This window comes from Callospermophilus lateralis, chromosome 4 (assembly GCF_048772815.1).
Source record: "Callospermophilus lateralis isolate mCalLat2 chromosome 4, mCalLat2.hap1, whole genome shotgun sequence".
NCBI classification, from domain to species: Eukaryota; Metazoa; Chordata; class Mammalia; order Rodentia; family Sciuridae; genus Callospermophilus; species Callospermophilus lateralis.
Window position 1 is genome coordinate 33,727,898 of NC_135308.1, and position 25,143 is coordinate 33,753,040.

Here is a 25,143-nt window from a genome sequence, read left to right on the forward strand (position 1 = left end):
CTTAACACCAAAAAACTGAATAACTCAATCAATAAATGGGCCAAGGAACTGAACAGACACTTCTCAGAAGATGATACACAATCAATCAACAATATATGAAAAAAATGTTCAACATCTCTAGCAATTAGGGGAATGATTTTTTTATAGTTAACAAAATTTAAATGCAACATAAATATTTGAGAGCTAAGAACCATTCAGGAAAAACACTAACATGTCCCAAAATAAAAATGGTAGCTTACAGCCAACTTTAGGTAAATTAAATAGTATCAAAAAAAAGAAAGCACAGTTTAGGTTTCTGTCATTGCCACCCAACTGAGAAGAGTTTAAGTTTTTCAAAAGTTAACTTTAGATCTTTAAAAAATTTTAATTCTTATTTTATTATGATAAGAACACTTAAAAAGATTCACTTTCTTAACAAATTTATAAGTGTTCAACACAACATTGTTATTTTAGGCACAATATTGCTCAGAAGATCTTTAGAACTTATTCATCTTACATAAGTGAAAGTTGTTGCACATTCAGCAGCAGTTCCTCACTGTCCCACCTTCCAGCCCCTGGCAAACCAGACTACATTCTGTTTCTGTCATTGTGACTATTTTAGGTATTTTATATAAGTGGAAGCATGCAGTATTTGTCCTTCTGTGACTGGCTTATTTCACTTAATATAATGTCCTCAGGTCCCATATTACAGTGTTTCCTCCTCTTCCTTTTTTTTTTCCTTTTTAAAATAAAGGCTAAATAATATTTCATTGTGGTTATATTTTCATTACTCATCTGTCAGTGGACGTTTAGGTTATTTTTACATCTTGGCTATTGAAGATCATGCAGCTGTGAACATGGGAGTATTCTATATCTCTTCAAGATATAGAATGTTTTAAATAATTTTTTTTAAAGATCTAAATTGAGGCTGGGGATATAGCTCAGTTGATAGAGTGCTTGCCTCACATGCATAGGCCCTGGGTTTAACCCCCAGCACCACAGGAAAAATAAATCTAAATTGCTTTGTTATCACAATCCAAATTATTTTAAGTAGAATGCTCCTTTATGTCAATGAGATATACTAATTGTAATTTGTTTTTTCTAAGTGGTCCCAATATCACCATTGTTTTTATCAATTATGTTTTCAGAGGCACAGACAGGTTTCAGCCCAGCTATTAGAATTGCTATTGATTGTTGGATTTTAACTTTTATTTTTAAGTTAAAAATATTATAGTCTTTAACAAAAAGCACTTGAGAATGCCATCAGAAATAGAAGTACATATGGAATGAGCTATTGATTGCTGATGGCTCTTTTGACATGATAATAATCTAATGTTAAAAGCTGAAATATTTTTATGATATACTATGAATGAGCTCATTGCTCTTCATCAGTATTATAATCATAACATCTTCAAAGTCTAGTTCAGATACCTCCTTCTCCATGAGGTCAGCCTTCATCCTGAAAGCCATAAGTAACCCCTTCCTCCTTTGAATTCCAATAGCATTGTGTATGCTTCTCTTTGTATTTTTAAGTTGAACCTTGAAATATAATTATTTCTTTTATTTTCCCAAATAAATTTATAAATGCCTTAGGGTACAAACTGTTAAACATTCAGATAAACACAGCAGATTGTTGTTAATATTCAGTTATTGAAATCTACTTTATCCAAAGTACTGTGCCTTACAATATGCAAACATAAGTATTACACAGCTCTTGTCCTTCTCATTTTATTCCTCATGGTGCCTAGTCTCCTTTTCCCTTACGTTCTGTGATGCTCCTTTTTTTTTCTTCCTACTTCTCTTGCCACTGCTTCACAGGTTGTCTCTTCTGACAGACTTCTGAATAATGAAAGTGTTTGGGCTTGTTTCTAAGCTCTCTTCTTTTATAGTAATACTCTGTCTAGATGATCTCATTTATTCCCCTGCTTCTGAAATACCATCTCAAGCCAGGGAATCTTGACTGTATGTCTTTAGTTCAGATGTTTCTTCTGAATATTAAGTCTTACACATTCCACCGCCCCCCTTTTGGATGGGGGATACTAGGGACTGAACCCAGGGGCACTTAACCGCTGACCCATATTCTTAGTCCTATTTTCTTTTCTTTTCTTTTTTTTTTTTTTTTAATTTTGAGACAGGGTCCTTGCTAAATCACTGAGGCTGACTTAGAACTTGCAATCTTCCTACCTTAGCCTCCTAAGCTGCTGGGATTACAGGCATGGGCCACTGTGCCCATTTCCAATTGCCTTTGAAGTCTCTTCAGATTTGGTTCCACTCCAGGAAAGCACCTTTCCTCCACTCAGTTGCCAAGCCAGAATCTTGAACATGATCTTTGATAACTCTTTTTCTGTCACCCACCACAACAAGTCCATTACCAAGTCCTATTGATTTCTGCCTCCTCTGGTTTTGTCTTTCTGTGGTTCTACCCCACACACCAACCCATAGTGCAGGTGTTGTGGCCCCTTTTGGCCCCTAGTCCAATCTCCACAGATGACATTTTAAAATACAGTAATCATTTAAAAATCATTAAGCAGACCATGCTTTAAAATCCCTCATTGTTCTTAGGATAAGATTTTGAAATATTCAACATGCTTCAAATTATATATAATGAGGCCTTCTACAGTCTCATCTCATGCTATACCCCTTCCTTCTATAATCCAGCAACTATAACATTCTTTAAATTCCACAGATTTGTTGAGTCTTCTTCTCCACCAAGTGAACCCTGTTAACCTTCCCTCTCAACTTAAACATCATTTCCAGAACAGGCTTTATCCAATCCCTTGGATTTAGGTTTATTTCTTATGTATCTTGATGTATCTGAACTTTTCCAGCATAGCATCTCTAGTAATTTGTAATATTTATTTTGTTGTGCAATTATTTGCTTACTATCTGGCTCCTCCATGGTTCTATAAGGTCCCTGAGGGCAGGGACCATGTCTACTTTGTTCATATGCCAAGCCCAGGACCTGACACATAGTGGAGAGTCAATAAATTTATGTATTGAGTGAAATAAATTGAAAATAAAAGTTCAAAACACATTAGAATACTTTGAAATAGAATGTGTTTACAACTTACAGCTCTAAGTTAATATATGGTAATGAGTTTCTGACCCTTGTATGAAGACTTTTGTTCATGACTAAACTGGGCATGTGCTATTTTTCTAATTCATCAGATTTTAGTATTGTTATTGCCAAACAATATATTTGACAACAGGAACTTTTTTTTTTTGTCAGTGTGACAGCAGTATTTATTGATCCCCTACTGTTTGCCTGGTGCTGTTTTAAACGCTTAAGATATAGCTGGTGTGATCCAGCTTACTTTCCCATGAAGGACAAAAAACAAATAAGTACACAGAAAATTTTAGCTATTGAAAAATACTCTGAAATAAATAACAGTGATGGCATGTCTACGATGGTTATTGAAATCCTAATGAAAAGGTAGTGTTTGAACTAAATTTGATGTGACAAGATGGAGTCAGCCATTAGAAGCCTGGGGCAGAGCCTTCTAGGCAGAGAGGATGGCACCCACAGGAGCACTGCTGGGGACATTTGAGAAGCAGAGTGGCCAGTGGTTCCCAAGTTTAGGGAATGTAGGAAATGAAGGGAAGGGAATGCTAAAAGTTGGAGATCTTGTTGCTTAAAGTTCTGAGTCTGTCACTTATTGGCTCTGTACCACAAATCAAAGACCATTATAATGCCTAGCCCATTGGAATGTTGCTTATTGATAATGACAGTGAAGCAGTAATTCTATACATCATTGACAATTCCTTACGTAGAATTTATGTGCAGGAAAAACTGGGAAAGTGAATGTTACTTAAAATAATGACCCTATGTTTAATAGTTTACAATTTATTATCTTTAAAAATAAATGTGCTATGTTGCTAATTATTTGTGAACATGAATATTTACATGGATTTCTCACAAAGGTAAAAAAGCTGAAGAGAGAACTCTCACAAATGAAGCAAGAACTGCTCTATAAAGAACAAGGCTTTGAAACATTGCAACAGTGAGTATAAAAAATACTGAAATTGACTTTACAATAATTCAAACTCCCTAACTAATACAAAGAAAATAAAAGTAGAGATTACTTAAGAGATTTCTCAAGGAAACAAAGTAAAATGCTCAGAGCTCTGTACCAGAAATACAAAAAAACCAATCAACTAACAACAAAAAACTTGGGAAAAATCTATACACTTTGAAAACATCTGAAGTTTTTATTAATCATTGGAGATACAAAAAACCAAAGTGAAACTTAACTTTGTCTCCTGGACCCCTGCCAGCCTCCAAGATAAGAAAATAAGCACGGAAAGTACCTTTTAATGTTCTGTACTAGAGTCTGAACTGGGTGGGCCCTACTTGATTCCCTCTGAGCCTGCAGCTGTCCTGAATGCTCTTGGAGGCATCTCCATTCCTCTCTGTCAGTCCCACAGACGACCTAGAGTCTAACCCTAATTGATAGCAAGGGAGCAAGAACACGTTAGATTTCTTCAAAGAGCTCAAAGTTGCTCATTTCCTGCTTTCTTCTGTCCTTTCCATTTCAATTCTGAAATCTGATGGGCCTTCAGAACAGTTTTAGAATGGGTCAGATTAAAAGAAAATGTTGATAGGAAGGATAGCAAGTTCTAGAAATCCCCACCCCATTACCAGGCACGCCTGAGGTGGTCTGTCTCCCCTCCTCCCCATCCCAGCAGTCTCTCATGAAAGGAAAAATACCTGAAAGACATTGAGCTACTTTCCATGTCTCCCCTGCATGGCACAGGTTTGATGCCACCAGTTATGGTACCATAGTTCTAGGTATTTTCCTGGTCAAGTTCATGTTCCAGCAGGTTTCATGTTCTTCCAGACATCTCCTTCAGCAGAACCTTGGGAATGCAAAGCTGCTGTCAGGAGCCATCTCTGTGGAAAGTACTCAGCTCTGTTCCTTTTGACTGAATTCCTATTCTGCTTTCTGCTTTTAGGAAATTTGGGACAAGTCCAGGACAGCAAGGCATTGCCCTCATCAAAGATCACATGTGTTACTAGTCAGACAAATACACGCTGATTGTTCTATATGTTTGGCGAGTTGTATCTTGGGATGCCCCATCATTACTCTTGGTCACCAGCTAGGCACATGACTTTAGTTTGAGAATTAGGTTTTATGGCTTTTGTTTGCCCACTTGCCTCATAAAGTCGTGATACTGGTATTCATTCAGATGCTTCTGTTCTAGTGTTTCTCAGACCTGATTGCATATTAGAATAATTTGGGGAGCTCTTAAGAAATACTTGTTTTTACCTCCATCCCAGGAATACTTTGTGAGATCTCAAAATATGAGTGATTCTCTAGGATAGCCATATTCTAGGGACCTCTGTTGGCTGCAGAGCTCCCCTAAAAACCCAGAAGACCTAGAGTGACATAAATGTGTTATCTAGTAGTTGTGTATCAATATAAAGCAGGACTTTGTGGTACAGTGAGAAAACAAACTTTGAAGAATGCCACAAAATGTTTAGGTACATGTTAAACATTTTTAGGACATGAAATTATAACTCATGTCACCACTCAGGATTAAAGGTTAGCCAAACTTGCTGTTTTTGTTATATTGATGTGACAATGCTGTATTGTTTCAAAGCAGTTTGCTTGCAAGCAATTTTTATAGGAATCTAAGGCATGTTTAAGAATCCGTCAATAACATTCCACAAGAAAACAATAGACATTTGTTGTAGAAAATCAGGCATTCTTTGGAATGATTCTAATCCCTTGAACCAAGAGCAGAAAGATATGATATCTAGCATTAGAGACCTCTCCTGTTGATGTTAACTATAGACATAATAAAGCTGTTTTCATTCAAATATTAACCACCATACTACTAAAACATTGAATGATAATTGATTGAACTGAGACTTAACTTTTTAAGAAACCACATTCCTGATACTTAGAAAGGGACTTTTTTTGTGTGACTGTAACAGAAGATACATTTCAGGAAAAGATTTTCATTTTAGGTTTTTGTAATTTTTCACTTATTCACAATAAATGGAATATTTTTGCTAAATTTGGAATTAGAATGTAAACTTGAGCTTTCATTTTATTTGCAACAATAGTTTTATGCTGGGTGAATAAATATTTTTTTTTTCTGCATGTTACCTATTCATTTTGTAGCCTCAAATTTGACTTAGGCAATGTAGCTTATGTGTAGAAAGATACCAGGAAGATGCATATATTTTGCTATCTACAGTGTGCATTCAGAATTCAAAAATGGGATGTGATGAAGCACTCAGCAAGCAAAAAGCATATATAGATTCTATAACAATTTGCCTCTGAGAGTATATTCATTTTCCAGAAAAGGCTTGGAAAGGAAACTCTCTTCTGTCCAGAAAAGACTCAGATATTGAGTAAAAACCAATGCTTTTTAAAAAAAAAAAAAAAAAAAGGCTCTTCTCAAATTAAGAACAAAAGAGCATAGCATTTTGTGTTAAGATCCAGCAAAGGGCTAGGGGTGTAGCTTAGTGGTAGAGTACTTGCCTAACTTTTATAAGATCATGGATTTAGCCCCCAGCACTGCAAAAGGAAAGGAAGATGGGAAAAATAAAAAGGCCAACAAGCCATGCTCATATTTTATTTTACTTTATAGTCAGGTCAAAGAAAGAAAAGGTGGAAAGTGAAAAGTAGAGGAGAAAAAAACAAAAAGAAAAGCATGGAAATAAAGGGACATTTGAAGTAAAATAGAGAGGTTCAAAGGAGACAAAAGAAAGGGAGAGGAAGACCAAGGGCTCCATTGGGAATGCCAAATGAGATAGCTTATTCTTCACATTTACCAATCTGGAGCAGTTAGACAACCAAGAAATTTTCATCTTTTTAAGTATCTCAGAAATTTAAATTAGCACTCTGAACTAGTTCTGCTTTTATTCCTAAACTATAGTTTATTTCTACAAACAGCTAACCTGCTTTTATTTTCAAATGATGAAATTCATTTCTCAATTAAATATATTACCATTATATTTGAATGATTTTATATAAGTAGGAAGAAATTACTTGGGCTTTGGAAATTCACCTTGATAGTTTCAGATAACTTGTATTTCTAGCTTTTTCATGAAATCTCAAAAGTTTCTGGGTTTTGTTTATTTTTAGTTTAAAAAGTACTATGCTTGAAATTTTATTTTATTTAATATCTTTTGCCTCATCTAAGTTGATGGACATTATTATACTTAGAGGAGCCAAAAATTTCACTGATACACCCCAACCCGAGTAAATGGAATTAATTAATATTTAAAATACTTTACCATTCTCATAAATATTCTAGATGTAATAATCATAAGAGCCTCAAGCTAGTGTTTGTCTTTTCAGGATAGCTGCCCTACAAGCTAAGTGTTTATTCAGTTTAGGGGCTAATTTACACAAATTTTCTGGTTTCAGTTTCTTCATTTGTCATGTGTGACAAGGGTATCTCTAGGGTCCCTTCCCACCCTAAACACCTTGTGTGAATTTGTGTGTTAAATTCTGTAACTTCATTTATTGTATTTTATAATGAAATGACTTCATGATCAAGTTTATTTTATTAGATTTTTAAAGACTTCAATTGCTTGTTCAGTATCATAAAATATTTACTAAAATAGGAGTTAGAGGAATATGCTAACTATAAACTGCTTTTGTTTGTAATAAACTTTGTTTGGCAGAGTAATTAAGATGAGGGTTTTTTTTTTTTTCAGATTATACTGTTCACATTGAAAGTACATATTAATGATGAAATATTGTAAACCAAATGGGCCCAGAATCCATTTTCTCTGATTTAGTAGGTGCTGTTTTTCTGGAGAGTCCATGAGTAAATCCAAGAGCATGTTTGTGAGAACATGTATAGTATACCTGATGGCTGATGGGGTAAAGGCATAGACCCACAAATAAAACTCAAGTTGTATTTTTAACAAATCCAGGACAGCATTGTAGCTGGGGCGGAACCAGAAGGTTGGTCATAAAGAGAATGTTCAACTATTCTTGATGAGAACTGGATACTTTGGTTGTGCCCTTTAAACACAAAAAATTAGGTTACATGAAATCCTATAGCCCAGGATGATGATCATGTAGACTGTAAGACACTTGGTAAACAGATCTGCAGGCATAACAAATTAGCTCATTAAAGAGCTGTTTATTCAATACGAGTTGACAAATGAACATATCTACCCTTCTGTCTTATTCCTAAATTTGAATTAATTCAGCAAAGCAAACAGTTTTTGGTAAAAATAGAATAGATACTTTTTATGTAAATCCAAATATTGTAGGATACTCACTAGTATAAATAAGTATTTATTAAAGGCCTTCCACACTGCTGACACTGTGCTAGGTTTCATATAGATATTATGGTATGTAATTTAGGTGGCTATTTATTGGTGTTTCTATCTTCTGCTATGATGCGTACCTCTGTCCTTTACCCTCAGGGTGGAGATCAGGATCAGTGTTTGATGAGGATAGGGTTTAGCTAGCAGTGGGATCATCCAAACAGACTGCAAATAAAAACACATGCATTGTTTGAGCCCCCAAATACTTAGAAATGGACTAGATATGAGGTGGGGGATGGGAGAAATCTTAATTTAACACGATTAAAAGGAATGGAGGGGACACAATCAACTTGAAAAGATGGTTCCATTGTATCAGAGTCCTGAAGTAAAATTGCTAGCCAACCAAGATCATCCAAAACTGGCTCCTACTGTTCATTTAACATGTACCATGTCATTTGAATTTTTTCTTTTCTTTGTATTCCTTTCCCCCCTCCCTTTTAACAGAATCGATAAAAAAATGTCTGGAGGCCAAAGTGGGTATGAACTTAGTGAAGCCAAAGCCATTCTAACTGAACTGAAATCTATCAGAAAGGCAATTAGCTCAGGAGAAAAAGAAAAACAAGATCTGATGCAGGTATGTTATACCAATTTAAGTCAATCTGTACCTTCTGAGTAATTCAGCAAGGCAGAGTCTGGATGACCATCCATCACCTCCATCCCATTTGTACTGAATGGGGGCCCTGTGGGAGGTTTTGCAGACTCTGAGGCAGCCTAGTTGCTGTGGAGAACAGGTTGTTTCTAAACTTCTTATATGCTTAATTGAAGTCAGGTCCTGAATATCCTTTGAGACAGTGGGTGGTGGAACCTAGAGTTCATTTAAGAAAATTAGCACCCTGAAACTCACTAAAAATTTCATGTGAGACCCAAATGAGCAAAATTCTCTGAACCAGTGATCCTTAGTCGGGATACATAGGGTGTATCACCTGTCATGCCTTTTGAGGTGGGGCTGTGTGAGTAGCTTAGAATAACTTCTTTTCAACCCAGGGTTCGGTGGGGGATATTGTCCCATCTAGGGGATACCAATATAGTTACCCTAGGAAAGCTGCTATTGGTAGAAAATCCTCTTGTTGTTTCTGTATAGTTGAAAACTCATTGTGTAGAAAAAAGAGAACAGTCATTCAGTGATCAATATTCTAAGTGCTTACTAGGTATGGTCAAGTTTTTTTCTAAGGATGTCTTTCTTCCTCCTCTTCCTTTCCCTCCATCCCATAATTATCACAAACACTAAGAACTTTTGGAGTTCTTCACCTAGCCAAGAAAGAATTTAGTCTGTGTCTTTTGAAAAATGTTAAGAGTCAGTGGTGGTATTTGCATTCTTTACAGAACCTCTCTATTTAAATACTACAGTCAACATCATTTTGGTTTTCAAAGTGTTAGTGGAATGTATATAAATATTCTTGGATCCCTATGATTTTGCATTTCAGGAATTTTGAAATAACTTGCAAGAGATCTAATAAAAAAGATAATGGTGATAATGACAAATATTTTAAAATACTGTATTTTATATATATATATATATATATATATCTCCTGTATACCCTTCTAATTGCCTTGAATGTAAATAATTCACTTAATCTTTACAACAACTCCTGAAGATATTATTATCCTCAGCTTATAGACAAGGAAATTGGAGCACAGAAAAATGAAATAAGTTTTTTAAAGTCATATAACTGGTAAGTAGCAGGACTGGATTTCTGAGCAGTATTGCCCAAAATATGTGATTTCAAAACACATATAATATACAAGACTTGACTTGTTTATATTTTGTTTTTGTTCCATAATTATGCTACTGATTAAATTAGTAGCTTTGGAAATATGTACTGTGGTTCCTTTTTTAAAAAGAAGTTAATGGAACTTGAAGAAATTTACATTGGAACCTTATAACTGAACAATTTTAGGTCATCTTTGAATTTTTTTCTGTCAACTTTGGATTCATAGACCAGATTAAATAAAAGGATTAAATTCTTTTCAATTGCTAAAGAATATAAAATAAGTCATTAGTAGATACAGAGATCAACAATAGAGCTGAAAAGGATATTGGATATCTTCTGTGACTTTCAAATTCTGTGAGTACAGTAAGAAATATGTTTTACATCAAAACCTAATGACATACAAGGGAGTGTACCTATCGATACAGACATGTTCACACTTAAAACAAATTTCACAGAAATATGCCTGCTCTCAGTACTGGTGATGTACTCTGATTTTATTTTCTATTATCTTTTGTTTTGACTAATAAACTTTAGTCACACCCTAGTGATTGTGACTATGTTGATTGAGTGTATTGTTATTACAGATAAGATTGAAAAACACTAATGTTTTCAGTTTACAGATGGAAAAATAGGAAAGACTTGCCCAAGATGAAAAGTTTCTTTGTTCTTTTCTCTAATGTATTATTTGATGGGTTCATGTAAGTTCTATTCCTCTTAAATATACATTTTATATAAATATCCCTTGGAAAGCAAATTGAAAAAGTTAGGAACCAGATCTCCGATATTTCTGTCCTTATGAAAATTTTTATATCAGGATTAAATGCTGGCTCTTAAAGTTGATAATAGTGGTTTCTAACCATTTTTATTAGTGTTGCTGTAGGTTTTTAGAAAAGCAAATTAAGTAATATTTTTCTTTTTAGTACTTTTACTTGTATATATCCTCCCTCTAAAGTAAACCCAGTATGTTAGAACTGAGTGAGTGCCAATAGCAGGCACATTCACTTTTGGTTATTCACTTTAGTAAACCAACCTTTACCACCATGGACAGTGTCATGAGTGGACACGTAACTGGACTCAGCTTAGGTCTGTGCCACTCCTTAGCAACTTTGAGGCCTCAGTTTTCTAATTTCTAACATTAATGTAAGCTGAATAATCTCTTGAGTCCTTTCTAGATGTAAAATGACATAATTGTAGAAGTCTTCTAAGACAGAAGTTATCTTAATATATCTGAAATGAAAGATTGTATTGTAAATATTTTGTTTCCATGATTTCTGTTACTTAGAGTGAGTGATTCTGTATAAGTTTGTTTACTATTGCTGTAAGCAACTGGGTACTTTATAAGGAAAAAAGACTTATTTAGCTCACAGTTTCGAGCTGAAAATCCAAGATTATATGGCCCCATCAGGTAAAGGCCTCATTGCAGGAGGACCTCATGTCAGGAAGAAGAGATCATCTAACAAGATCAGGAATCAGATTCAGGGAGCAGACATTATCCTTTTACAATCCATTCTTTTGGGGACTAACAATGGTACCTCAAGAACTATATTAATCTCTTATAAAGATGATGGGGCTGGGGTTGTGGCTTAGCAATAGAGAACTTGCCTAGCCAAATGCAAGGTGCTGGGTTTGATTCTCAGCATCACATAAAACAAAGGTATTATGTCCAACTACAACTAAAAAACAACAACAACAACAAAAACATTTAAATAAATAGATGATATCCCAGTGACTAAATACTTTGCACTGGCCCCACCTCTTAAAGGTTCCTCTGCTTCTGAACATTGTCCCACTGAGGCCCAAGCTTCTAGTATATGAGCTTTTGGGGGGCACACTGAAACCATATCCAAATGATAGCAAGTTCCTATTGAAATTAAGACTTCTAAATAAAGTTTAAACATAGAAATGCATTGTTAGATGTAGAGATACTGTTATTCACAGGAAAATGTTGTCATAGGAAAAGTAAGACAATCTGTTTGGTATCTGTTCACATATTTCCAAAGTGGGGTGTGTGTGTGTGTGTGTGTGTGTGTGTGTAAGCAAAATTATATTTTAATCTTATTTTTAAAATAATAAAAAGTGGTTAAAGGACCGAAAATAAAGTAATTTTTTTTCTTGCCACTGACATTAGCTCTCTCCATTTAATTTTACCTGGTGAGGAAGGGTTGCCTTCTTACATGTTAAGCTTTATGAAATACTTTGTGTTTCTTGGACAGAGTCTTGCTAAGCTGCAGGAGCGGTTTCATTTGGATCAGAACATTGGCAGATCTGAGCCAGATTTGAGATCAAGTCCTATGAATTCTCATTTATCTCTCTCCAGACAGACCCTTGATGCCGGGTCACAAACAAGCATTTCTGGAGATGTAAGTTACCTGTGTCGTTGGTTGTCCCAGTGTCATTCTTGATGGACCTTAATAACAAGTATAGATGGTGAATTGGAGCAGGAGCTAGACATGTGGTTTACATTCCAACTGAGTACATTCAGTATTTCATTCTTCTAAGATTGGTTTTAAAAATTGCTGTCTTTTCTCTCAAGGTGTCAAGCATATCAAGATTTGCTCATATGAGTAGCTTTGTTCAAACTTTTTCAGACTATATTTCTTTAGTGACACTGTTGAAAGCCTACAGATACATGAAAATTGAACTTTTTCCTAGTAAATTTGGAGACTTGAAAATTTAGGTCATTTCAAATGAACATTAAGTCAATGAAAAATAGAACTATATACCTTGAAAACTTGTTTTTATAAATTGGAAGTTGATTACCTTAAAGTATTTAATATATGATTTATAGCTGACTTTGGAAATGTTTAATGTGACTTGAATATTATTATATTATTAACTACTTTGCATTTTCACTTTTAGAATGCCATTAATAGGTATTTACTTTTCTATAAATTGCCAGTTATTTTTGTATTCCCTTATACTCTTTAAAGTATGTACTATGAAAGTTAAATAAGTAGATATCAACAGTAGGACTTAACCCGTTTAAAAATTAATTTTTGAGGTTATTTAGTTTGTATTTTTTATAGTTGAAAGCTAAATGATGGAAATTTTGGCTCATAAAGGAAAAGAAATCAGTTCCAGTTCATAAATTTTATTGACTCATATACTTTCATAAACTCTTAAGATACCAGACACATTTACCTGACATTTTTGTCTTGAATTTAATGTGTGGAGAGAGTGAATGTGAAAGTCTTTGAAAAACAAACAGGCTTGAATTGAAAGAAATGTTTGCCCCTACTGAGAATATAAAGTAAGTACCTTTTTAAACTGGTGCTTTCCCGTTTTGGTACCATTTTCTGGAGCTTTTCAATTATTAGTACTTCTTAAGAACAAAAGCAGTTTTCTTCATTCATTAGCAGAGTTAATTGACTTTTTTCTTTTTGTTTTACTAGATTGGAGTGAGAAGTAGATCGAATTTAGCTGAAAAGGTCAGGCTAAGCCTACAGTATGAAGAAGCCAAAAGAAGGTAAGGACGGGGAGCAAATTTTTTTTATGGTTGATGGGCCTAAACATCATTTTATTTTCCAGAATTAATTTTTAATCTTTACTCCTATGGTGACATCTGCTGGGTACTCCCCACACACTCTTGCCAGGGTTATATCCTTAGTTATTAGCGTCTTAAGGGTTGCTTTCCCTCTCCTCTCTCTCCTCCCTATCCCCCTTCCCTCATAGGTGAAGAATAAGGAGAATTAATGAAAAGTGTGGGAGTAAAATTGTCCCCTTCTCTTCTGGAAAAAGAAGCTTTGAACTTCTTTAAGACTTTGGATTGAAAGTGAGAAGTTTGGCTCCTGGGTTGGAAACATGATACAGTGGCTTAAGCACAATATTTGATAGATGCTGAGGAGATCTGAGGGGGACACCTTTGAGCATGGTCCTCTGCTTTGAAGGGAAACCTTACTGCTAATGTCGTTGAAGGTGCTGAGGTGTTTGTTCCAGCTGATTTATGTCAGAGAGAAGGAGGAGATACTCTTATTTCTCTCCTCTACCTTATAAACTCTTAATAACTACTGTGCTTTCTTTTTCTTACTTTTGTGACTTTTCTGGGATGAGATGCAGAGGGGACCTCACTGTCCTTATCTAGTAGAGAGTCAGATGTTTAAAAAATATAGCATACCTTATTTGTTTGGAGGGAGATCATACCGAGTTGATTTCATATTTTCCTTTTAGGAGCTTAAAAATGCTATTGGCTTATTATTTAAGAGACATTGGGAAAAGCTGCATTGTTACCATGCAGGAGACAAAGTAATTCATTATGTTCCTTCCATGAGCATGAAAAACTCCACTGAGAAACTGCTAGGGTATCATGGTTTCCTATCATGAGGAAAACCCATCTGATATTGAAGTATGCCCACAATTACTGATGATGAAAATTTTAAAGTAATTGACCATAGTTCTTACAGGTTGTCTGGATTTAAATAGGTAAAATAAGTGCAATATTTAGTTTACTTTCTGTGATCTGTGTTTCTGATATCACTTGGTTTGTCAGTTTCCTGAAAAGAAACCTAAGCTTCATTCTCCAGTTATTAACCATGGGAGCTTGAGCAAATCACCAAGTCCTTCTGAATAGCAGTTTACTTAGCTAATGTTAATGCCTTTAAATTTTCCTCAGTAAAGTTTAAATGTCTTGGAGGTAAGAAAAAATGTTAAATATTACCTCCTTCTCAGGGTCTAGACTAGGGCCTTGGCATCAGTAAGCATTCGGAAAGCTGATTTGCAGTTGGGGCCTATGGTGGATGATGCCATGGTCCTCTTGCTGGTGTGTAGGTCAGCCCTTTAGCCAGCAAAACTCTTTGGTTCTGATGTGAACAAAGCCCAGAAAGTGTGTCTGGTTTTCTGAAGGAGAATGGCTATAACTCAAAACTAATCTTGGAGAACAAGTTCTTATCCCCGTGGATTCTTACAGGCTTGACTCTGCTTCCTTTGGATCAGCTTGGGCTATTTTTTTACTGTGACTGCTAATAGTTAATTCCATCTGGAGCTTACACAGCACTTCTCTTCTTAGGTGCTCCTGGAAGTCTTCTTCATATTCCATTCCCCAGATTTAGTACATACTTTCTAAAATAAAATGGGAGATCTCCCTAATGTCTGATCACATTATAAATAGGAACCTTTCTTTACTCCCTCACATTGTTGCTCCCAGCTCAGTTGGTTAATTCAGTCACATCAAACCTTAAGACATTGGTTCTTTACCATTTGGTTGCATTGCTGTACTATTTGGGGTTTTGTTTTAAAGTTACTAGTGGTGTTGATGAGAATGTATCTCTCAAGCGTTTATGCATATGTTGAAAATGCATTTTCCTCCTCAATTCTGAATAAGTAAAGAGATGGGTTATTTTTTCTCTGAAACCTGTTTTTCTCCTGCAGCCTTTGTTTTATGTGCTTAATGAAGCTAATAACATCATGCTTATTTAGCATTTTGACGGTTAATTTTCCAGTACTTTGAGACAGTTGTTTATAGTTTTGTGATTAAAGCTGAAGAATAGCTGATGGTACATCTATCATAAGTGCAGACGGTGGGTGAAATCAGAAGTACACTACATCTGCAGTGGCAGTCTCAGAATGCAATTTTATTTCTAACTAAAATAAGAAACTTATGGCACAAAGATGTGGATTTATTTTCATCTTTGTTCTTGATTATGTTTTTTGTTATTTTTTTCATTCCTTTTAGAATTTTTTGCATTGAAAAAGGAAAAAAATCTCCCTTTTCTGTTTTCCATATTCTGGTGTGAATGTCTGAAGCAATCATCCAACTTTTTTTTTTTTTTTTTTAATAGTCACAGATTCCTTGTGCAAACCTCAGTTGTATTCATAGTTTATCTGGATCTTAGGTTTTGGGGGCAGAAGAGCCATGTTGCTATTCATCTTGTAAAAAGTCCTGATTGTCTTCACAGTGCTACAGAGCAAATATTCAATTCAGGTTGTCAAGACATTCATATTGAAAATGAATTGTTAACTTCATCATTAATTGGGGAGCTCTGGGCACAGTGAACTTGGAAATTACTCAGTTTGTTTTTGGTGCTTTTTGTTCTCTCCCCTCATTCCTGTTTCCCTCACTTCAGCACCTTTTGACACTCCAGTGGTGCCACACCCAGCTTCCTGTGCTGGTGAAGGTCCACTGTGTATTCCTGAACAGCCAAATAAATGTACAGAGGAACTTAAATCCAATGCAGTAGTGGATATAAGGTGCTGGTGCAGTGCTTGCTCGATAAATGGTACATACACCAGTCAGAGCCCTAAGGAGAGGAGACTTCACAGTAGGAAACTTAAGGAGAATGTGGGCCTGCTCCCTTAACCTTGGGGGGAGACTTGATGGAACTGACTTTGTTCTAAAATGAGTCGGCCAAACTACTGTTCTCTTTCCTCCACCCTTTCCCTGACCTGCTAATACCCTAGTCTTCGCCAACCTGTTCTGGGGATTACCATTTTACTGGAAAAGATGTTATAGACAGTATTGCTACCCAGAGGAACAAAAATGGCATTTGGGGCATCATTGCAGTGCCTACCTCAGTTTTGTTTTGTTTTTAAAGGGAAGCCTCCAGGTTCCTCTCCTGTCACACCACACAAACACACAAACATCAGGGCAGCCTGCCCTTGGTCCCCAGAGTACTTTCCTTTTGAAGTATCTGTGTACTTGTCTTTCATGCTGTTGTCAGATAGGGAGATATGCTCACTCACATTATAAAGATGGGGGATGAAGCAAAGGACAGCTGAGTGTGAAGTCAGGCCTAAGCCTGGAGTACAGAGCTGCTGCCTGCTTTCTGGTAAGCTCCAGTTGGGAAGTTCTGGATGGCAGTTCCACCCCAGACTTAGCTGGTTGTGTTTGCCTTTCTCAGGAGTCCTAAACATGTGCATGTTTCTTCTCTTTATTTTAGTATGGCCAACTTAAAAATTGAACTGTCAAAGTTAGACAGTGAGGCTTGGCCTGGGACGCTAGATATTGAGAAGGAGAAGTTGATGCTGATTAATGAAAAAGAAGAACTTTTGAAGGAACTGCAGTTCGTCACTCCGCAAAAACGCACACAAGATGAATTGGAACATCTGGAAGCTGAAAGGCAGAGACTAGAGGAAGAGCTGCTGTCCGTGCGGGGTGCACCAAGCCAGGCTCTGGCTGAGAGGTGTGTTTTCCTACTGAGAAGAGGGCAACTACAACGTGGCTGAATCTTAACTGATGACATTTTCCCTGGGTTTGGAAATCTCGGTTTTATCTGTTCTTACTGGACAGAGAATGATACAATAGAACTTTCTTTCTGTAGAGCGATAAAGCACACCCACCTAATGCCCCTCAGCATCCATTACTCTACATCTGTTAGGACTGAAAATGCCTGTGACTGATGTTGAATAACTAAGGAATGTTGACATAAAACTATGAATATAGTCCATCACTGACTGAGTCTGATAATGGTAGCTGTAAACTATTGCACTCTTTGATAAGAAAGATGATCTAGATTGTTACAGTGACTGAAGCTTCCTATTCTAGGTTTTATTACTTATAAGAATGCAAAATTTTATTGCCTTTAATTTCACAAGGAAAAGAAGAGACAATTTACTCCCTTTGGTATCCTAATAGTTTACAAAATGTTGCTTGGATTTTGGTTGTAAGTTGAAACCCTCCTCTGAAACAGCTGAAATATAAAGGAAAATATTCTAAGAAGTTTTCTAATCTTTCTATGGGAAAGTGTGAGTTGATTATTTAATCTAAAAACTCAGTTCTATTAATAGTAGTAAGTGAGAGAACCTATGTGTATCAGTTTGATATGAACACATCTGTGTCAGAGCCCTATGTCTGGCCTTGCTGGCTGCTGTGGTGGGATCCCTGTTTCAGAATAGACTGTATAACCTTTCAAAACCACTGTATATGCATCCTTTAGGCCACCAAGTAAGGAACAGTGCCTCACAATAACAGGAATGACATTCACATTGGTATTATCTCAAGTTACCTGCATATAAGTTTAAAATAAAACAGCCATAATCCAATTTTTTTTCTTTCTCTCCACATCCATACTGGGAATTGAACCCATGGTACCCTACCACTCAGCCCTTTTTATTTTGTATTTTGAGACAAGGTCTCGCTAAGTTGCCCAGGCTGGCCCCGAACTTGTGATCCTCCTGCCTCAGCCTCTTGAGTTGCTGGGATTACAGATATGCACCACTGCACCTGGTGGCAGCAGCAGCTCTTCTTCCTCCTCCTCCCCACCTCCTCTATCTCCTCCTCCTCTTCCCTCCTCCTTCCTCTGCCAGTCCAAGTTTAACTGTTCAGGAGATTTGACTTTTGTGGATTAAAATGTTGATCAAGGTAATATGTGGCTATAGCATTTTAGCTTTAGGGACAAGTATCAAGAGGAAAAACTAATGCAGACTGTATTCTTTTACTCACTTAAATAATTCTCCTCATTGCTCCCATTTCCCTTCTTTTCTTCCTTGCTTGCTCTGACTTGTATCTTGTGGGGCTGACTGACAGTGAGATCAGTCTAAGGTAGGTATGAGGAAGGCTGGCTAAATTAGGATCCATCTGACAAAGACCAACAGAAACAAAGAGTAATGATGAGAAGGCAAGGCTGAATTAAATTGTTTTTACTGAATTACCCTTGTCTATATATTTGTATACCTTAAATTTCCAATATAAAAGTTTAATAGTCTTCAGTAAATACAATGAAATTAGTAGCTTTTTTGTGGTCCTTGTGAAAGCACCAGTGATATTTGGTGTATTATGTAATACTTAATAAATGTTATCTACAATCATTCCTCCATATCCATGGAGGATTAGTTTCAGGAGTCCTTCCCCCATGCCAAAATGTGTGCTTACTCAAGTCCCTCATAGAAAATGGTGTAGTATTTGCTTATCACCTATGCACATCTGCCCATATACTTTGAATCATTTCTAGGTTACTTATAGTACGTAATACAACACAAATGCTAGGTAAATAGTTGTTATACCATATTGTTTTAGGAATAAAATAGACAAAAGTAATCTGTACCTGTCTAGTATAAATGCAGGGTTTTTTTCCCCCTCTGAATACTTTTGGTCAGCTATTGGTTGAATCTGAATATGGAACTTAGGGACATGGAGAGCTGAATCTTACAGGGCTAATGTGCAGTGCCCATCCTAGCTGTTTGTAGTAGATGAATCTGGGAAGGTTCTACAGGTTTGTACTAAAAGGGAGAGAAACACATGTGCTTATTTGTTTTAATCAGTATTTACAGGTATGGTGTCTGGCTTGTCTTTTTTATTAGGGAGAGACAAAAATGGTTAGTGAAGTAACATTGAAGATACGTTTTTTCCCTTGGTACCAAAACTTTTACTTTCATACTTGTGTTTGCACACATTATCTAAATTCCAGTAGCAGCAATGGGCTAGAATTCATCAAGTGGAGAATGTATAAAATACTTCTATAAAATAATAATCTATTTAGTCTTATCCAGCCTTGGGCTTTTGTCTAATGGGGCATAAGCAGTATAGATAGTCTTACCAATCTATGATTCCTCCATAGACTTGTCTCCCATGTTTGCTTGTTAGCAGGAAAGAAAAATGGATACATTTTGCATTGGTAATATGTTGACTTTTTGAGTCATTTGTAAGTCAAGTAGTTCAGTATTCCAAATAAGTGAATACTAATTTCCTTTCTAGTGTCTGTGGCCAAAGGCAAATAATTATGTTTCAGTAAAAGGTTGAGGGACTCTTACTTGCTTATTTGATCAACTTAAAATTTTCTCACAGCCACTGTTGGTTGTTCAAGGCTCAGTGTTGCACATGTACCAAAAAACAGAATGTTGCAGTGAGCTCTGAGTCTTTTATTTCTCAAATAGACACAGTATAGTAGAGGTCTGGGTCTTCTTGTTGTTCATTGTTTTACTTTATTCCCTCATACTCTGCCACTTTTTTATTTGTTTCTTCCTACCACATGTATTTATTTCTTCTCTGCTTTTTGCCGCTGTTGAACCGAAAACTGGGACCTAATAAGGTAAAAAAAATACCTTTGCAAGCAGTGTATTTCTTCAGATACTAATGAAATAAAATTCTATTTTACTCTGTAAAATTTAGTTTCATCATAGAACAAATTGTGCTCCTCCAGTACTAAATCACTGAATTTCTTCTTGGTACCTTCACAACTACCAATGAAAGCTACTTGCTGCAATGACCCAAATTTTCCTATTTTCTATTTATGTTGTGGGTCCTTCATTATTTCAGCAGGGACCTCAGGCAAGATTCTGAGTCATTAATGGGTTGTAGACTATGAAGGAGCTAAACTCACATGAATTTTCAGACATTGTGTGTGACCTTAGGGTTTCCTATGCCTGTTCCTGCCCCTACTCTACAGCAGTGTCACCTACTCAATCTTTCAACAGTGACTGAGCCCGCCACCTAGTGGTGGTAATGTGCATTAGGAAAAGTGAGAGCTGCTCTTTTGAGAAGTTGCTTTCAAAAGAAAGAACGAGGTCTTTCTGTACGTGGCTTCCTATTTTCACAATACAGTTATTGACGTTATTTAAACTCTGATTTTCTATAGTTAATAAGAAAAGTCCTAACATTGCTCCTTATTTTCTCACAAATTTTGGGGGCTTCGCCTTATAATTGCCAAGATGTCTTAATCATTTCCCAATTATTTGAATGTTTTTATTAATGCTTCTGAAAAATTTTTAAAGCAAGTAAAGGGCATGGGTGCCACTTATTTTCAATGGAAAAGGAACTGCTTTTTTTCCTGTGGAAATGAAATGTTCCCTAAGTGGAAAGTTCTGAGTTTAGGAGAGACCTGGTGGAGTCTCTGTCTTAGGGCACTAAGACAGAAGGAGGGTGTGAAGACCCTATACTTTGCAAAGGTCAGTGGAAAGGAGAGTGTGGAACAGCAGGGCCAAGGGGAAAATCTCTTAGGGGCCAGGGTAAAAAGACCCTTTCTCACGTAGGAAAAGGCAGATTTGGAGGAAAATTTGGGGACATAGATATTCTCTTTAGAAGGCAGTTGCCAGCTATTTAGAGGAAGTTAAGGAAGTCATCTCCTATGAAAGACACCTGAAATCTGAGGAAGACTTCTGGCTGCCATCAGGAGAGTCTTTTGGTGTTTATATCAGAGGCAGAGACAGCTGCCCCACTAGAAGGTTTCTCTGACTCTTGTCAGTGTCTTCATTATGCTAATGCCAGTAAAGAGCCTAGGTAGGAAAGAGAGAAAGAGCTCTGTCTGCCTTTTAGGAAGTTAGTATTATATTGGGGAACATTCAAATATGAACACAGAAGGTGTGTGCCAGTAATTCAGAGTCAAACTAAAAGACCTAGGAGAGCAGTTCCTAGACATGACCTAGAAGAGGGCCATCTCTGGTGAATAGGAAAGAAAAAGCTTTGTATTTAAAACTTGAGGATGAATCAGACATTTCAGGATTAAATCCTAATGTGATGCTGACGTGTCCTTAAAATAGGAAAAGCCTCATTTTAATAAAAGTAATAGTTTTAAAACTTCAAAGTTTCTCTTACTTCTGAAGACATGGAGTTTAGAAATGTTTGGGGCTTTCTCCAGATCTTTGTGTACCTTCTAATTCAGTTAATCTTCTTGGTGTTAATTTTTTTTTCCCTTGTTGAGCTATTATTTATATTTGTGAGATTAAAAAAATAAAGACTATCTTATTTTTTAAAATGAACTTATGAAAGCTGTGAATTAAGAATTTATCACGCCTTGAAGTATTAAATAAAATGGCAAGAATTACTTTTTTATTTTAACATGTAATGAAATTGTGTTATTGACACATCAAAGGGATAGATACCTATAAATAAAATATGAATATATTTTCTTACTATCCAAGACATACATAATATTTCAAAGAGGCTGGAAATGAGGGAAATTTTCTTTTTCTCCAAACAAAAATAGCTAATTTTTATATCACCACCTTGCAGTGCATGCTGAGGCTTTGAACAAGTCTGATTTGTTTTTATCATCTGTAGAACACTTTGACATACATTACTCCATTTGATCCCTTTAACTGCCTTATCAGGTAGACACAGGAGGATTATAATCACCATTTTACAGATGAGAAAGGTGAGACCCTTGATTCAATGACTAGCCAAAGGATCCAACCCTAGTAAGCAGCAGATCCAGGCTGGGAACCACAATGTGTTTTTTTCTGATTCTCTGTAGCTCACTTGTCTGCACTGAACTGGCTTATTTCTAAGACGATATCTAAAAACCCTCAGATAACACAGACTTTACTTGTGTAGTTCTCAGTTGCATAAGACCCAGGGTACTTAATATGTCTTTAAAAAGTGAGTTATTTTTCAAGATACAATTCTGTAATATTCTAATTAAAAAAATACTTTGCAGTTGGATGTGAATAATATTTTGTGATAATATGGTACAGATGATGAGATATGATGTCACTAGGAAAGGAAGTCACTTTGAGGTCTTCTTGCTTTTAAGCAGCCCAATTTAGTCCACACAGCAAAAGAGACTAATTTATTTCTTAATTGTTAAACAATTCTCATCAAATTAAGACTAGAATTTTCATCATCAAATATAATTTTGGAACATTCCTTGCTGAAATCAGTATTTAGGATGGCTTTTTATAATTCTTTATTATTTTACTGACAAATGTGTTAGTAATGTGAAGCCAAATTATAGACTTGTGTAAGGATTTTGTAGCATATCTATGTATATGTGTATATATAATTATTTTCTCCTCACTGTTCTTCCCCAATTCATAGGGCTATATTATTTACCCACTTAAGAAAATTTTACATTTTTTTCTCAGTAGCATTGGCAGTTGGGCATAAATCTCCCCTGTCCTCAGCAACTTAGCAAGGCTGTAAGCAATTTAGCAAGACAGTATCTCAAAATAAAAATTAAAAAGGCCTGGGGATGTGGCTCAGTGGTTAAGCACCCTAGGTTCACCCCCAGTACAAAGAAAAGAAAAGAAATCTCCCCCATCATCTAGTGTGGCTGTGCACAGCATCCTGTTTTTTCTCTGTCAAGTTCATTCAGATTTCCCCCTCTTGATAGTTAATATTTGTGTAATAAGAAACTTTGGTTTTTTTCCCCAAATTTCATCATAATCATTTGAAGATCAATTAATTTTTATAATTTTTTTCTAGATTGAAATTGGAAGAGAGAAGAAAAGAACTGCTACAGAAACTTGAAGAAACTACTAAATTAACTACTTACTTGCATTCACAACTTAAAAGGTAAGCCCATTAGATCCTCAAGGAGAAATTTTTTCTCTATCTTTCAGACACATTCTGGTTCATCTTTGGTTAGTTTATACTATAAAGGTATTTAAAAGTAAGTAGGTACATGAGTAAAATTAATGTGTGAGTAACCAAATTTAAAGTTATAGATTTTTTTTTTCATGAATCCCAAGGTCTTATTTGGCATACATTTGAAATATGTTGTAGGAAGATGATTTTAGCCCTCAATGAAAACTTAGGAAAATGGAACATTTCTCCTATTATCTCATCTTTTAAAAAATGAGGATAGGAGAGATTTACTTTAAAATTGCCATATATTTTATTATATTGGTCAGAAAAATACTCACTTTTATATTCACCCACAGAAAATGGGAAAGGCAAATGAACCCAGGAGCTTTCTTTTTTTTTTTAAAACCACTAAGCATCATCACTAGCCCTTTTTATTTTTTATTTTGTGAAATGGTCTTACTACATTGTGTAGGACCTCACTGTGTTGCTGGGGCTTGCTTCAAACTTGTGATCCTCCTGCCTCAGTCTCCCAAAGCCATTGGGATTACAGGAGTGTGCCACCAAGCCCGGCCCAGAGACCTTATGTGTAAGCACTCAAGTTTTATAAGCTTGCCTTTTTTCCTCTAAAAATAAGGTTTAAAAAACCTAACAACATAGCCATATTAATACTTTGTCCTGGTCATCCCTGCACCCCCCTTATATTTTAATTATAGGATTGCTTCTGTATAGCTATGCAAGGAGAATTCCAAGAAACTATTTGGCATATTTTTTAACTTTTATAAAATGAGGATAATTTTTTCTAAGATAGAATTGTTGCTTAAAGAGTATTTGGAGAGCAAGTTAGAAATTATTAGTGAATAATCAGGGAAATGCTATGATGGCATATCCCTTGGCCCTGGTCATATATTCCATTCTTTGGCACCACCTGTTTCCTTCCAGTTTGGGATCTGAAGTCACCAGTAAGGGGTTATGATTGGTTTTTCCACATAGTGACAGATTTTACAGTGTGCCTTTCTTCTTTTAGCCTCTCTGCCAGCACGTTGTCCATGTCATCTGGGAGCAGCCTGGGTTCCTTGGCATCCAGTCGGGGCTCGCTGAACACCTCCAGCAGAGGGTCTCTCAACTCTCTCAGTTCCAGTGAGCTCTACTTCAGCAGTCAGGGTGATCAGATAGATGTGGATTATCAGTATAAACTGGACTTCCTTCTCCAAGAGAAGAGTGGTTACATTCCTTCTGGACCTATCACTACCATCCATGAAAACGAGGTGGCCAAGTCCCCCAGTCAGCCTGGCCCAAGTGGACTCTGTGGGGTGGCAGCTGCAGCAGCTGGCCACACTCCCACTCTGACTGAGGCCCCCAAGTCTGTGACATCCCTATCTTCAAGGTCCTCCCTTTCTTCCTTGTCGCCTCCTGGCTCTCCTTTGGTCTTGGAAGGCACGTTTCCCATGTCTTCTCATGACTCCTCTCTTCATCAGTTCACTGCTGACTTTGAAGACTGTGAATTGAGTAGCCATTTTGAAGACATTAGCCTCGGTGAAAATCCCATACTGCTGGATTCAGATTCAGTAGGAGCATCCCAGTCTCTTTTAGAGGACAAAGACCTTAATGACTGTGCTGGGGAGCCATTATATGAAGGAACTACAGGTAAATGGAAACCTTTGTTTTTATGCATTCCATCTAAAGGATTTTAAGGACATTGGTTGGAAGGTTACTTTTTCCACATAGAAAAATGGTATAGTCTCCCCTTTTTTCTCCTAAATATTTATTTCAGCTTTATTTCAGAAGGAACCTTTATTTATATACCCAGACCTTTTCTTTGTCAAATTGTCTTCTCTATTTAATAGATTTAATCATTAGGTACTTGTTTTGTGGTCCAGAGACCCTCTATGTGTGGTACCTGGCTAGACCTTATTTTGTAAACATACTTTATGCTTCTAAACAGATGCCAGTTCTAAAATACTAAGGCAAAGAAGAGGGCTTTC

At 36.2% G+C, this 25,143-nt stretch overlaps 1 protein-coding gene across 3 annotated transcripts in view; it reads left to right on the forward strand.

Moving 5' to 3' along the window:
• The window catches only part of Wwc2 (WW and C2 domain containing 2), a 216,702-nt gene that overhangs the window by 135,112 nt on the left and 56,447 nt on the right, over nucleotides 1–25,143 (forward strand). For all 3 annotated transcript variants that reach the window (XM_076853680.1, XM_076853681.1, XM_076853682.1), the window contains exons 5-11: nucleotides 3,901–3,980; nucleotides 8,723–8,852; nucleotides 12,204–12,350; nucleotides 13,383–13,456; nucleotides 16,863–17,105; nucleotides 23,060–23,149; nucleotides 24,186–24,805. In XM_076853680.1, coding sequence (XP_076709795.1) covers nucleotides 3,901–3,980; nucleotides 8,723–8,852; nucleotides 12,204–12,350; nucleotides 13,383–13,456; nucleotides 16,863–17,105; nucleotides 23,060–23,149; nucleotides 24,186–24,805 — 1,384 coding nt within the window. The remainder of the gene's footprint in view (nucleotides 1–3,900; nucleotides 3,981–8,722; nucleotides 8,853–12,203; nucleotides 12,351–13,382; nucleotides 13,457–16,862; nucleotides 17,106–23,059; nucleotides 23,150–24,185; nucleotides 24,806–25,143) is intronic.